A 16,738-nucleotide genomic window follows, 5' to 3' on the forward strand; every position below is an offset into this window, starting at 1 on the left:
GGCAGCCTGTGCCAGTGCTTGGTCACCATTTTGGTGAAGAAATTTTTCCTAATGCCCAATCTAAACTCTCCACGGCACAACTTGAGGCCATTTCCTCTTGTTCTATTGCTCATTAATTGGGAGAAGAGATCAATTCTCACCTGGCTACAAACTCCTTTCAGGTGACTGTAGAGAGTTTATCACTTTCCTGAGCTTCCTTTTCTCCAGGCTGAACAGCTCCCCAGCTCCCTTTCTCCTAATACTTGTGCTCCAGACCCTTCACCAGCTCTGCTGCCCTTCTCTGGACATGCTCCAGCACCTCAGTATCTTCCTTGTAGTGAGGTGTTCAGGACTGAACAGAGGATCTGAAGTCGATCTTGGGAAATTATCCCAAATCTTCACTGTTCTGACAGTTAAGTGTGGTACTGTCTGGTGTAAGTGACAGTGGTTTATATCAATCCATTCTCATGGTTGCTTGTGTATTTATACTCCCATCTTTCTGGTGTGTTTTCTTCATGTACTTATGAAAATCAACCCCCCCCTATTGGAGTCTTTGCTATGAATAATTAAAAGGTCCATTTGATTTTCATTGTTTGATGGCAAAAAAGCAACACAAACTTCCCCTAAACCTCATGGAAATAAACAAAATTTTCTCTCTTACCTCTTCTCAGATTGCAAATTTTATTTATTTGCTTTCTACAGTACCTTAGTTTCACAGACTCTCCTCTCCAAACGTGTAAATATAGGATTGACCTAACTCTTACTAAGTATTGTTACAATAGTCACAGTGGGTGCAGTATCCAACCAGGTGGTTGTTTCTGAAGAGAAGACAAGCAAACCAACACTAAGTCACGCAATGTTTAAATGGGATCCCTCCTCATTAGTCAGAGCAGTTTCTCCCATTGATAAGTAACTGCTGACATAAAAAGTATTCCAAATTTACTTTTCACAAAAGCTGGCTTCTTTGGATGTATTCCAGACAGCAGCACCTGCATCGACTTAAAAAGACTTGGAACAGGAAATAAAAAGTTTTCACTTTGATCCACCAGAAACCCCAGCTGAGAACTCTTCATATTATATGTAACATGTATGTTGGTGAGGAAAGTGATTTTGTATTTTGAAGAATGTTATGGTTTAACCCCAGATGGCAACTAAGCACCACACAGCTGCTCATTCACTCTTCTCCCCAGTGCGATCTGGGAGAGAATCAGAAGAGTAAAAGCGAGAAAACCCATTGGCTGACATCAAGACAGTTTAAGGGGACAGAAAAGAAGGAAATAATAAGGGCAACAATAATAACAAAATAATTAGAATATGCAAAACTAGTGATGAACAATGCAAGTGCTCACCACCTACTGACCTGCCAGTTCCCAAGCAGCAGTGTGATGCCATATGCTATGGAATATCCCACCCAGCCTGGCCATGACCCCTCCCAGATTCTTGTGCCCATCCAGCCTTCTCACTGGCAGGACATGAGAAGCTGAGAAGTCTTTGACTTAGGGCAAGCTCTACTTAGCAACAACTAAAAACATCAGCATATCATCAACATTATTCTCATACTAAATCCAAAACACAATGCTATACCAGCTATTAGGAAGAAAATTAACTCTATCCCTGCTCAAACCAGGACAAAGAGATTTAAAAAAATTAAACAACAAACCAATCAGATAGTTAGCTAGGCCTGTGGTGAAAGTTTTCAACACCAGCTACAACACTGATGAAAGAAGGTCATTCTGCTCTACAGCTACATTAAATCTTGGACCTTTTGGGAAATAAATTAGAGCTATTTTACGTTTCCTTCTATCATCAGTAGTGACACCTAAAATTTTAAACATAAGTAATAAAAACTGTTATTAATTATTTTAGAATTCAAAATATGCTTTTATAAGTATTATTCTAAAACTAAATTATTACCTTGGGGTATGTATCAAGGATGAAAAGTATTTTGAACACATTGATCTCCTGTTGCATGAGGGAGTGCCATTACACAACCCAGCTGCAGAAATGGGGCAAGGTTATGATCTTCCATAGTGAAGCCAGTGTTTCTGCTCCTTTTCACTATTTTTCATTGCAAAATTTACTATATCCCACATAATGCCTATTAATGATCTGTCACTCATGATTTAGAAACATGACTTTACAGGTTGAATACTATATTTTACAAGCACTTTGTACACAGTGCCATGAGAGAATGAATGAGGAAAATTCAACAAAACAGTGCCTTGTTTGCTAGAAACAATATGAGATTTAAATAAAATACATAATCCTTTCCACATCATGTTCTGTCTGCTTCAAACAAAACATGTTGTTAGACAATGAAGTCAGCTTCTGGTCCCATAAACAGCCCCTTCAGACATTCGAACAATTATCCATAGTCAATTTTTACAAAAATTGCCAAAGGTATTGGTAAGACACTTCCTCAGGGAAAAAGATTAAAAGCACCTACAGGCAAGCTTCTTAAGAGCCAGCATATTAAAAAACAAAAAAAGTGAAAAATGAAATTTGTAATTCCTGTCCTTGGTGTTAAGTCTTCATCTTCCTTCATCAAGAGATATGACAAAATTCCTGAGGACTCTCAACATGTTGAACATCTTTTTCACAACAAAAATAACCAAACAAAGTTTCAATGAGCTGATCACAAAAACACTGCTAGGCTTCCACTTCCCCTAAAACTATACATTTCTGTAGTTTCACTAGATCTTGAATATGTACTTCTTATCAGTTTACCTGAGAAGCTGAGTTGCACATACTAGTAGTGCTCCACAAAATGTTTGTGAGAATCGTGCAAGTTTATCTCAGCTGTTTCCAAATAAAAAAGAGTCAGACAAAATCAGGTTTAAAAGACTTTCTGACTGGGAAAAAAGCCCCACAAAATCCCATAACTTTCTCCAGGACCTAATTTTAACTCCGTTTTCTCATATGTCAGACAATATTTAATTTCCTACATAATTTGAATTGCATATGTTCCTATACATATACAAAACCAAAGTGAACAATTTAGCCTTAAGGTAATGATCTGTAAAAGGATACATTATATTTACACTGTTATTAGAATATAAGTACATTAAGAAAGGATCTACAATTTTTTGTGGAAATAATATTTATCCAAAGCAATAGATCAATGGATTACATTGTTCTCAAATGACTTGAAGTTGTGAGATTGCAGACAAATCAGGTAAGAGCCACATCAAATTAGAAACTAATCTTCAAAACATTTAAGTATGCTTGCAAGACAATGTAAGCACTCGGTAGCCAATAAGCCATTTACCTCAGCAAGCTGGAATTACAAACACATTATGTCTTGTCTTAGAGTAATTACATTAGTATATTAGTAAGAAAAAATCATCAACTCTTTTTTTCCCAGGTTTTTGATCTAAACTGAAAGCATTTTCATATGACAAAAATACTTTAGTTGTAATTATTATTATAACTGCAAATTTTTACAGTAGAAAACAAGCATCAATTCCTTTTTCAAGATGTACTAAAATGCATCATGCCATTGTTAATTTTAAAAATTATTTCTGAAATTATTCCCTGAGACATATGTTGGTTTCCTTTTTTTAGGAAAGCAAATTGTCAGAATGGCCATTTTAAGTATTTCAACTCATGTGTAAAGTTTTTCCAGGGAAATATAAGTTTAAGATGGCAAAAACGGGATGGGACTGATCAAAATGCTTCCTTTAACACAAAAATCCAGCAACTGCATTACTGCATCAGAAACTCAAGCACTTTTTAAATTCCTATACACCTCTAAAAGTGGACAGACTTTTAAGTGCTTTTTCCTGCTAACACTGAAGTGCTGTACAGGAGTATCTTTCAGGGACGGTGCACGGAAACTCCACTGGTTTTCAATGGCTGGAGCTGTGCAACAACTTTACATAAAATTTTGACTCCTTACCATTGATAGTCACATGATTGCTAAAAGAACGATCTTTCAGTATAAACATCTCAGCTGTCATTACTTTCACATGTAATTGAAGCTCAGCTACAATATCTTAAAGTGTTTTCCTTTCTTCTAAGCTAGAGGCTGAATTGTTACAGATGGCAATTTTGGCAGATGGCTGTATATGAAACTGAGTTTATAATTAGGCCAAACCTGACTTGTACAATTAAGGCAATGAAGATTTGGAAAATAGATATGTCAGATCAGTACATGATTGGTCTGGTGCCCACCAACAACTGAAGAAAGCTGATCATTCAGATTTACAGAATATATTGCTTATATGAAAATTTCTTCTGAATTGCATGAATTAGAAGATAAGAAACATTTCATGCACAGAGTGTAAACTAAAATAACCATGGCATTTTACCTACTTAAGTGTATAATCCCTTTTTCTTCAGTCGAGGCTAATGAGATGGTCTGAAGCCATCTAACAGCTCCCTGCTGCTGAGAGAGGGCTTCTTCTCTGCAGCTTCCCTCCCTTGACATTCACCTGACCCCTAGGCAAGCCAGTAAATTCAAAGACAGTGACTAGCCAATTCAGCTCAGAGACAAAAGGTAACCCCTGAGCAATGAGCAGAGGAGATGAGATGTGCAGGGATGAGAAGACTAGGACTACCCCTTTCTGGATGTGACCTCTTGGATTCACTCCATATATCACGCTGCATTTCAAGCCATATTATATCCAGTGTCAAGAACCTTTCCAGACTGATAATTTTGTGTTAAGGCAGCATTGTCTGTTTTAGCCTCTTCTGTTAAACATTTATTTATTCTTGTACGAAGAGAGGATCAGCAATGTCCAGCAATCGTTCTCTCTACTTCTTCCTGCATATCATCCAGTAGTTTCTTGCAATTAACTTTCAGTCTCTCTTCATATGCAAATTGCTCCCTTACAACGCTTTTGCCTATCTTAAGATCCCTATTTCTGTTATGCTCTTTTTTTCAATGGGAAAAGCAGAACTTTTTCAGGATGGCTGATGATCGCTATCATAAAAGCACTCCCCTTTCCAATTTCTCTTTCTGCTCCTACTGCATCCCAATATGCTGTCTGATTTGTTCTACTATGGGTACAATATAGGGATTTTTCATTCATTTTCCTGACCAAGAATTGCTACAAGAACATAAATAAGAGCTTGTAAGTAGCTTTTGGAAGTAATTGAAACTGCCGCTATTAATTCAGTTACAATCAGTTCAGAACATTCCTTCCAAAATGCATCCCCCTTGCTCTTCAACACAACAAACTCCACTTGCCATCATGCCATCTGTTCTCCCATCTCCTCTAAACCTTTACAAAGTTCTTCAGAATCTCTTTTAGTTTCAATTAACCTGAGTAATTTATGTAGCTTGCACATGTTGTCATCAATCTGTGAACCCTATTACCAGATTGAACTATATGAGGTTACTGACAATTAGAGAACATTACCTTTTAGGTTTTTGCCATGTTACAAATTAATGACTTGTTCCTACACTTTGCTTTCTGTCCTAAATAAGTTTTTGCCTCAAACTGTTATGATAAGAGAGATACAGTATGGGGCTACTTCGTTTTTTTTCTTAGGTCTTTACTTTTTAAGAATCTAAATAAGTAATTTCCATTCTTTCTCCTTATTCATCCATTTTGAAACACAAATATATTTAGTGCATTGAATGCATCTCTGAAGGAACTGAGGTTTTCTATTCCTTTCATTAAACTCTATTAATACAGAGTTCCCATCTGCCTTCTAACAAGCAAATTAAATACAGCAAGATCTGCTAGCAATGCAACAATAGAGGCAAGCTGGTAAGAAAAATTCTTTTCAGCTCTGGACATATTCATTAATTCTAAAGACAATAATTAAGAGTTAATGTGTTAAGAGGTACTATATATTTAAGAAAATGAAAAAAAACACCATGTCCACCTATTTCTATGAAGTCATAATCATTTTGTCTATACTGTAAAATTAACCCGACTTACAATTTATATCCTGCCCTTAACTTTACATCTATTCAAACAAACTGTATTTCTAATATCCCAGTGGTTTGTGGGTGGGTTTAGAGGGTTTTTTTTTGGGGGGCTTTTTATTTGGTTTTGCTTTTCATTGGGATTTGTATAGACTAACAACTACAAACTCCATCAAAGCCTTTCTAGTATTCCACTGTTTCCCCACAACTCTCCTATGCGTCCAGGAAGAACAGGCACATTACTATGATATATACCAACATGCAGGTGCTCTTAGCTTACAGTTAAGAGACATGGGATCAATCCCACCTAACTTCATCATCACGGAATTGCGACCACAGAATTAATACGAATGTCATTCACATGATATCTCAATGTTTTTGTTTGAGTTATGCTTACTAGAGAGAACTGTAAATATCTAATCTTAAACCTGAAGCTCCACTTGTGGCTTTCCTTAAAAAAAACACAGAAATTGTGGGGTAAACATTCCAAAAAGAAGTCAAGTCATTCAGCTTACAGTTTGGTATGACTATGGAAATGTCCACATAACTGGACAAAAAAAATCCGAGAAAAAAAGCTCTTTAAATCTGTAAAATTTTGAAGAGATATAAATGCCTATTAAATACAGATGCCTATAAAACATAACTCTTACACCAGTAGCACAATATTATTAATTTAGCTAAATAACTGATATGAAATATTAGGTATTCTCACAGCATCTGCAACAATATAACAGAACACAACACTGAAAAAAAAGCTATTTTATCTTACTTTTACTGATAATTTTCACAGGGGTTACTCATTAAAAAATGGAATTGTAAATCGCATGTAGCCTGATACAGAGCTTTGCATTTGGTCAAAGATATTTATGCGAATTAAAAAGAATGGCAGCTGTCAGTAGCGAAATTGTTCTGGTACATGTTCAACAGCATCCTTGTTACGGATGTGCTGATAGAAAAACTCATACAAATATTGACACAATATAATATGATTTCTTGGATTATTTTTGCACCTAGTTCTCAAATGCTTCCTAGGATCGTTCTTATCAAAGAAGACACATTAATTTGCCCGGCCTATTATCAAATTGCTTTGGCTTCCATAATTAATCTCACAGGAAACATAACCCATTGTTGAGGAGATTAGTATAAATCTCTTCAGAGCATATACTTTTCAATGTCTACACTCTAAAATTCCAGTAAGGCTAGTTATGCATTTTCAAAATTAATACAATTTTTTAGCAAGTTTACTTGAGTGAGGCTTATCAATTTTCACAGTAAAAAATAAATCTTCCCAGTTTTATAGGAATTGTGACATTTACTTTGAAATAAGTAATGGAGAATGTATGTTAAGACGAGAACTCCATCATGTGAATAAAGGCAAAAAGAACATAATTGTTTGACAAATAGCACTTTGAACAGGTACTAATTCAACAGCAACTGAAATAATGGATGCAACGGACTTGTTTCAATTGAAATAAACCAGATTTTACTAGGCTAAAAGCAGATTAACTTCACATATGTCTCAGGCCATTTGCAGATGTCAACAACATTCTGTTACAGTGGGAAATGACCAAGAGTACTGCAGAGAATCTGACCATTACTGGCAAATGTTTAGCTGATCCCTAAAACCTGCATGTGACAAGATATTTTTTTTTAACGCACTGAGGAGAATGCGAAGATAGACATTCACTTCAATTATTTAAATAACTTATTAGACCAGAACTTTTAAAAAGTAAAATGAAAACACCAAATCAGGTACTTCTCACTTGGTTAGGTAAAAGAGCTGAGAGGTACAGGGGAAAGCAATAGCAACTGCTTCTAAAAAGATTTCCTTTGGTCTCAATAAGTATCTGACCATTAAAATTAAAAAAAAAAATCAAGGATTTCCTGAATATATTAAGAAAATTACTGACTTAACAGAAAAAAGGTATTGTCACTTCTAGAAATAGCAGACCAGCATTTCAGAGGGCTCTTCCCAACTGTAATTATAGCTTGCAAGTATTGTAAAACAAAAAACCCAACATATTCCACGGAACAATGGATTCATTCTAATCCTGTCCAAAGAGAGATTTTGTTTCAACAGATGATACAAAACACAGTAACAACAGGTTATTCAGAGGACTAATATTTGAAGTGGGCCCCAAAGGTAATGAGAAATAAAAATGCCATAAAAAATGTAGACAACATACACTGGAGATGAAGCTAAAGCTGTATGGGAGCAAACAAGATGCTGATAGACACATCTTCAGTACTGCGGATACCAAAAGTGCAGAAATTCTGTTGTCAGAGGTGAGAACGCTGACTTAAACATAGAAGAAGCCAGGAAATGTGCACAAAGAAATGAAGGTAGTTTTCTGTCTTAAGAGGAAGAGGAGAGAAACTTGCAGTCATTTTCAGATGTGGCCTTGAGCTATGGTGATAGGAAAAAAAATCAAGAAGAAAATGGATGGAGTATTATGAACACTAGCCTACTTTAGATTGGAGTCAATTTTTTAAAATAGCAAGATTTTCACTGATTTTAGTAGCCTGAAACAGCATTACATTATTAATGGAACAAACACTGAAGAAATACATCTAAACAGTTTGGAACAGGCTACAGTTATGACCAGAATTTTTAGAGAGTGCATGGCAAATCTAGGGCACATTCTTTGCTAGGGATTATAATACAGAAGATCAAAGCACCTTCAGTGACAGTATTTAAATTTACAGTTTATAAGAAAGGTTTGCATTTCCTAGAAAATAAAGCAATGCCCATCGGAATCATTTAAACTGGTGACAAATACAGCACTTGTATTTTTTGCTGTTAGAATAAAAATGCAATGCACACATTGCTGAACCACAGTAACTTGAAAAAGACACCAATTATGAATACTGGAGATATATATTTTTTCCCTCCTTTTTAAAATAACCACTAAAAAGCTCTGTTTATTCAGGACTATGTTTTTTAATCCAAACGAAAGAGAGTGCCAAGAAGTGTTATACAAGCTTCCTAAATTCATTTGGCTGACTAATATTCCTATTCCTGCATGCTTCAAAGTAGAAAAAGAAAAACAAATCCCAGAAGAACTGACATTCAGATCTGTATCAGTTTAAAGACATAATGCAAAATATTGTCTGCTTGCTATTTAATGCAAAAGACAAATTTTGCTGAGTTCACTTAATAATGAGCAAATGAGGCTGGAAATTAGAGGGTTGGAACTTAGGACTTTTTTACAATAGACTATTAGCATGTTTACATTTCAACCTCTCTAAATTTCTAAACACTTTTCATTTAGTGGATTATTTTGCATATATACAGCATATTATTAATTTAAATGTATCATGCCTGACTCCTTAGTGTCTTACTTCAGTTAGACCACAAAAGCCAACACCTTGGTATCATACTCCCATTTTATACAAAAATGAAGTCTTCATAAAGAAACAGAAATTTTTTTGGACCAACATGAAATGGAGGAAGAATTTTTCCTAAACACTTTAAACCCTCCACATTTACAGGCACTTTACAACATTAAACATTATATATTATTTTATAACATTATTATATACTAATATAATATTTAAATATATATTTTTATATAATTATAATTTGAATATATAAATATATTATATTATTTTAAATAAAAATTATACCACATTTTCAGAATTTGTTCTATACACATCATAAAGTTCATTCTTTTGTCCTTTACAAAAAGAGTTGCTGTTTGCTTTGCACAGAGTTCACTTTGTGTTTTAAACAGAGATAGATTGCCAGGACATGCACAACTTGGTTTCACAGTCTGACTTATACTCCCAGAATAACTTTTTTCCAAAAGTAATTAGAGGTCATGTGTTACTAAACAGACCAAAGAATCCATCCAGAAATTATGTATCATGCTACAAACATAACAGGAAGACATACCTTGGGTCTGCTATTATGAAGCAAGCACATGCTAATAAGAAAAGTTACAAAACAGTGTAATTCATTCAGCAAGAAAGACGCTGGAAAGTTATCAGCACAAGTCATAAAGTACAGATTCCAGCCATAGCAACTGCAGAACCTAGGTCCATAATAAATACACCACATTCACTTAATGTATCTCTAAAGCTGTGTTTAGGGTGCTTCTAAAAACTTCTCAAAGTATATCAAAGAAGAGACGACAGAGCTAATTGGACTAAATTTATCCTCGGCCTTAACTGTCAGTGAACTGATGTCCCTGGAGCTGATGGTAGCAGAGCAAATGAAAGGCAGAAGGCCTGCTAAATAAGACACTGGATAAGGGTTTATTGTCACTAAGACAGTTAACGTGATTGAAGCCAGGTTCAGACACATGGGATTGGCTAAGCTACAAGAACAGATATGACAGACTGATATTTTCAGACTCTGACTTGAAAATGCTTAAATCTTTCTGAATGGAGGTTCAGAAGGTGGCATGATTCACAATCTGTGAATTCACAACATGTGTCTGGAATAAAGTCTCCCCCACATTCTTAGCTCATGTGTAAGCTACCCTCAAGACTGAACAAATAAACCTTCAACAGGACAGCTTCAACAAGATAAACTAGTCAGAACCTTCCCAGAGACTTAGGATGCTACTCAAGAAAATATGTGAACGTGTGTCTCTCTCACTCTAGTGCATATACTCATAAATTTTTCTAGATTAGCTTTTCAGTCTGGATTGAATCAAGGCTGTTTGCAAACCCAGAGATAATGGCTGTAGACCATTCACGCATCCTTTTGTGACAGCCCAGACTAAACCTACAGACTTTGCAGAGCATCAGTCTAAGCTGAAGTGTGTAGCCCACTGCCTGGCTCAACTCCAAGGCTGCCAGGACACAACCTCCCCTCCTGACTTCCCAGCTCTGCTGCCCAAAACGAGTGAGAAGCCAGTGAAGGTAGAAGAGGACAGAGATATCTAGCTGGACTCTTAAAAATTCTTCACTGGAACATTAACAAATACATGTGAATGACTGTTATACAGGTGCCAAATCACAGGTGTGAGAAAGGGTGGCTCTTGTGGCTTGGCCTAAATATGATATTGAGGTTCTTGAACTTGATCTTCTCCATTGAGTAGGTTTTGTAGCAAAAGTGAAGAAAAAGGAAAATAACTAAATACTGCAGCCTCTGAATGCTTACAAGTGTTCTTATGCAGCAAAGTTTAGGGCTGGGAGGTAAGGAAAGGTGACTTTTCAGAAGACCTGATCGAGAGATCCTTCCAGGAGCACTGACCACCGTGAAGCAGCAGTCAGCTATTGGCCCCGCAACAGAGGAGCCTGCACTCAGTCCCCCAAGGCTGCACCACACGGTCTCACTTTTACTGTTGCTTCAAGTGGTGATGAAATAGCTCAAAACTAAGGATTTACATCCCTATTTTGCAAAACTGTGCTCCACAGTATGGCTGCAAAGCAGTGGGAACCATAAGGGACTTCTTCAGGCAATACGTGCAGTGGTATCTTAGACCTGGTGGTATTTTCACCTTGCACTCAAAATTAGGTCTGCACCACACAGCAAAAATAATGGCAAAATACATATAAAGCAGAAAATTCCTAATGAGATTTAAAACCATTACTGTGTCGATCTACCTTGTATAATTGAAACATGTTTTAAACAGAAACAGCAACCAATCATTCACCCGGTGGTTATTAGATAAGTGTAGGAAATTAGATGACAATTATTTCCTATACTAATACGATCCAGTGTTCATTAATCTGAACTCCTAAACTGGCTTTTATTCATACAGTAGAATTAATGTCTTCATTATCATACTATCAATGACCTCTGATATTATACATGCTATCAGTTTTAATAAAATAAAGTACTTAACACCATTTTTGTTCTCTCATCTTTTCATTCACATGCTAATAGATATCTGATATTATATACATTTGTCAGTAAGTAAAACCATACAGCAAAGAAATCTGTATTTCTTGTGCTCCCTGCAGCCAGGTATTTCAGCATTGGTAATATTTACAGAAAGTCAGTTTTGCAGTTTTACATATGACTGCGTAGGCAATGCAAACATGGGACAAGCAACAAAATTAAAGAGAGGCGCTACCCCTTGCCACTCACCTTCGATTCATCCATCTCCTTTCCCCACAAACACACGGAGAAAAAGACAACAAGCCAAAAAAAAAAAGCTGTTTTATACTGTGTTTAAAAGGCTGACTAATCTCTGGTTTGGCACACCAAAGACCAGGGCAAGAACAAGCACTTTCGTTTTCATGTCAGCTCCCACAACACTCCAATGGAATTGCATAGGGAGATTTTTCTTTCCTTTGCTTCTAATAAATGGGTGTTGTGTTTACATACTGCATACCGAGCATTGCCCATCCGAAGCCAAGGGCTGCATCTTGCCAACTCTTAACTTTCATACAATATGGTGATTACATGAGCCAGCATACCATTAAATCACATAACAAAACTTGGAGAATGGCACTGTCAGCTTGCAGAACCGTACCTGAAGGACTGACATGCAGTGCATAAAGGGAAAAACTAGATTTCAGAATAGTGGCAGAATTGGGTCAGGAGAAGACTGGGTTACTGGCCGTGCTTTAAACCACAAAGTAAGGTGCCAAATAGTTCACATAGAGATAAAAACTTGCAGGCACATAATAAAAACAGGTGAAGAAAAGAAATAAATAAAAATATCACTAAATATGCCTTACAAAATGCTCCCCCAGCCTTGAATCTTTCAGATCGCCTGCTGTCTATTCTCCATATGACTCCGTATTCCAGGATGTTCTTCCCAGCTGCAGTACTTGCAATCTGGTTTCCCTTGGGCAGAGTCAAAACCAGGGGAACAGAGGAGACCTTAGTCCATTACTTAACATTAATAGCACAGCATCTTTCTGGCTACAGCAAATTCTCCCTTTCTATTTAATGAGAAGAAGATCTATACCTACCATGAGCTCCAAATAACTTCCAGTGCCTAGTGTTCATTTTTTGCAGAACTAGCAAGAAAGACCGATGATCAGAAGTCACTATTTCCCCTAAAAGCAAGCTCACACCAAGGTATCAGGTATCTGATTTGCATTTCTGATTTAGCCTGCTGATATGAGACTAGAAATGCCAATTGGAATATTAATTATTTTTCCAGATACCAATCCAAAATAATTTCTACAGAGGCTTCCACTTTAGTGCCACACAGATGAAGATAGGACAACCTCAGATAGTAATTTAACCGCCAACAGCAATGCACACGTTCAGAGGTAGAAATCTCTGCTGAAATCTAAGACACTTTTAATACCGAGGTTTCTAAGAGGATGCACATCTAACTCACCGCAGGAGATCAAGCACCTGAACCGTGTATCTGTGATAGCTTATCAGCCTTCAGAGCTTCCCCATAGGTGACCCCTCTTTGCCACATATTTCTTAGTAACTTAATCCTATTTAGATTGTCTTCAAATCATGCAAAGAACAAGCAAATCAGAAAAGTGCTACATGTTTTTTCAAGATCATATCACACTGGCATCACTCACCCTGCTTTATTCAAATTGTAAAAGGCTGTCCAGGAATCAGTGACATTTTATTTGTTGTCATATTAGCATGCAAAAGGACATAAACTCACTTCTGATTAATAGTTTTAATTACTAAGTATATAAGCCTACAAATCCTCTCATCCAAGTAATCCTTCAATAAGATTAATTCATGGAAATAGCCCCATTGAAAAAGGATTTGTATGACTGAACCCTAAATGTTTAATCGCTTCTTTAAAGAAATCATGACTTAAAAAGAAAAACCCAGGTGTTAGTATGTTTAAAACAGGGGGGTTATATACCCATCAAACCACAGAGTTTCATAAACATCACTTCTAGGACTGACACTGTTGGGGAATGTGCTTCTGCAGTTCCCGTCGTCAGGTTAAGATTGATTTAAATAAACAGACCAACTTGATCACGTTGAGTTTAGTGCTCAGCACGACTCTTTTCTTTCAGCACTTTCGTTGTACTGACGTATGACTCAGCTACTCCTTCAGCTGCACTAGTTATATATTATCACTGTGCAACATTACCTCAAATATCAAAATCCCTGATTTATTTTAAACACTATCCAGGCATTGCCAAGTGTTTGCAAGGCTCAGTGAGTGTGTGGTTCTTGCTTTCTGTACTATAGCAGAATATTTTATTGTAAGAAATATTAACTTATTTCCTGGTTTTCCAATCTTGTTCTTTTCACTATGACAGCTACTGGTCTAGACAATGACAGAAGGAGCCACAGGAGAGCCTATAGATTAAGATTTACTTAAATGTGTCGAGTGCCCCCATGTGCTTAAGTCCTCTTTCTTGTACCCACTTCACTTGCTCTCTCTTTGCACAGGGTCTTCATGGTTTTAATGACAAGTCCTCTTGAAAGCATCTCCTGCTCTGATCCCCTTGAAATGATTAATGGTTTGGTATCACATTTGTTTGCTACTCCTTAAAATATAGGAAACAACCCTTTGGAGAACTAGGAGTCTGTCAGTGCCTCCAAAAAGCAGGAAGCATAACTGCTTGAAGGCTGACAGACGCTTCACCACCATGACAAGAAGCTGTTCCACAGGCTACAGCTTGTGAGCCCCTGAGTCAAGCCATATGGTCCTGAATGCCAAGACTGCCTGTCTTTCCCAGTTTACTGGGAGAGAAGGATTGTTTCTGCTTTGCTCTGAATTTGCAAAAATAGCGTGTTGATTTTTAAAAGTTTACAGTTCAAATGTAAGAAAATGCTTGACTGCTTCCACTCATAAATTCTCATTCGTAAACACAAACATGGCTCTAAGACTTCAAGAGACTCTTCATAATTAATAGTCGGTTCAGAATATTTAAATAATTGTCTGTACAGGGTCTGAAACATCTTTGTTCAAGGCATCTGTGGTAATCTAATGTGAATAATAGCAACGGATATACATTGTTAAAATTCAGAGCTGATAATTTAAGATAAAATCCTGTTGTGCTTCAGCACCACAAAAATTAAATCTCTAAGTTTTAAGTTCTTAGGCATGGGTACATTCTCCAGAGCTTTGGCCAGGTGAAATTTAAATATTTCAGAAAGCAAGTATTTCTAATTCCTCTCATCACTTGAAAAATAATTTAACTACCCAAAATACTTCGGTAAGGTGTTTTAATTCTTTTTTTTTTTAAATATGTTTTATGTCGTTTCCAGTGACTGTATTCTGAAGTGTCTTCACCAGTGTGTAGGCGACCCAGCAATTGCCAAGAAACAGACGAAGGCAAAACGTATCTCGCTTCTAACCCAGAAACGTAGGAGGAGGGAAAAGCCCCCAGCGCAGAAGCAGCGGTGTGCGTGTCCATGCATTGTTCTCTCCCGGAGCAGTTCTGGCTCTCGCTGGGGTCTGCCAGGATAAAGAGTATCGACACCTTGCGAAGTCCAGCCTTGAACTTTCTCCCGTTAGAGTTTCCTTGAGCCGCTTCTTGTTACCATTTTCCACTCATGTCTGTCCCTTGCTTCCTTCTAAAAAACGCACAGCATAGTGGCCGCAATCACTACAGAACCTGCAGAAATAATGGCAGGGGCCCCCGCAGCGGCACTGAGCGGCACTTCCCGGCGGGATGCCGGAGGACGAAGGGCGAAATGCCGGGATTCCCACAGCACCCGCCCGGCGCCGCACGCTGGAGCGGCGTGCGGGGAGACAGCGGGAACCGCAGCCACCACACTGCTGCCCCCGATTATTTCATGTTCTCGCACTCGACAGGGTAACACAGACAACTGATTTACCACGGCAATTTTTCCCAGCGCCTTCCCAGATCTCTCAAGTCTCGGCCGCCGGTCCGGCCGCTTGCTGCAACTTTTCCACGGAATGCGGAACGCCGAGGGCAAGACCGGGCGGTAATTTTATTCCTCCCCTTCACCTCGCTCCCCCGACCAGTTCCCCGGCGGCAGCGGATCCCACCCCCGGCGGGCACCCCCCACCTCTCGGACAGCTCGGGAGCCGCCGCCGCGAACGCGCACTCCCAGCCCGGCCGCTGCCCCAGCCCGGCCCCGCTCCGCTCTGCGCCGGCGGCCCCGGCCCCGCTCCGCCGGGAGCCGCGGGGCAGCCCCGCCCGCGGGCAGGTGGGTGCCCCCCGCCGCCGCCCGGCCGCACTCACTTGTGCCTTCTTCATAAGGAACGGCAGCGCTGCAGTCCAGCCCAGCCGGCCGTGTGCAAACTCCCTTCAGCGGAACTGTAGCTCCAGCATAATGCAGCAGCCGATAGTCCACGCATTGGGGTTGCCCACGGCGAGCCCCGCGCTGCCTCCGCCTGTCCCGCCGCCGCTCCGCGCGCCCCGCTGCGCCCCGTCCCCACGGCCTGAGCGTCCTTGCTCACTGAAGCCACCGCCGGCCCCCGGCCAGGTCTTTTATATCTCCGATCTGCCTCCAACAGCGGCGGCGGCGGCAGCCCAGGCAGGACACGCCTTTCCCCTCCCTCCCGCCCTCCCGGAGGACCGGGAGCCCAGGCAGACCCTGCGGGGCGGGGGAAACCCGAGTTAACTTGGGGCAAGTTGGAGGCAGGAACAAGCCGAGCCTGCCCCTCGCCAGCGCCGGAGGGGAGCGGGGCCGCGGGCGGGCCCCCGCGGGGAGCGGCGGGCGGGGATGAGGAGAGAGAAGGGTGTGGGTATGCAGGGCGATGGGCAGCGGCCCCGAGGGGCTGGTGCGGCGGGCTCCTGCCGCCCGGTGCCGGGGCTTTGGCGGTGCCCGGGACAGGCGATCCCGGCCGAGCACGGGGAGAGGGGCGGGGGGCTCCGGCCCTGCCCGCCTGGGTTCTGGCAGCGTTCAGGAAAGCCGTGCGCCGCCGCGGCATTTGAGGTCAGCCAGGATGCGGGCGCCGAGCCAAGCCCTTGGGTTGGGTCCCCGCACCCACGCCGGTGAAAAGGGGGATGCCCCACGGCTGAACCCGCCGCCGGGCGCCGCCTCGGCCCGCGGCAGGGAGGGCA

The 16,738-nt window shown here is 39.8% G+C and overlaps 1 protein-coding gene across 1 annotated transcript in view; it reads right to left on the bottom strand.

Annotated features, from left to right (window-relative positions):
• KITLG (KIT ligand) overlaps nucleotides 1-16,288 on the bottom strand; it is a 52,071-nt gene extending 35,783 nt beyond the window's left edge. Inside the window, exon 1 of the mRNA XM_014888867.2 lies at nucleotides 15,914-16,288. Within this exon, the coding sequence (XP_014744353.1) occupies nucleotides 15,914-15,928 (15 nt within the window). The 5' untranslated portion in view covers nucleotides 15,929-16,288. The remainder of the gene's footprint in view (nucleotides 1-15,913) is intronic.
• Nucleotides 16,289-16,738: the final 450 nt, after the last annotated feature.

Source organism: Sturnus vulgaris, chromosome 5, assembly GCF_052056855.1.
Source record: "Sturnus vulgaris isolate bStuVul1 chromosome 5, bStuVul1.hap1, whole genome shotgun sequence".
Lineage (NCBI taxonomy): Eukaryota > Metazoa > Chordata > Aves > Passeriformes > Sturnidae > Sturnus > Sturnus vulgaris.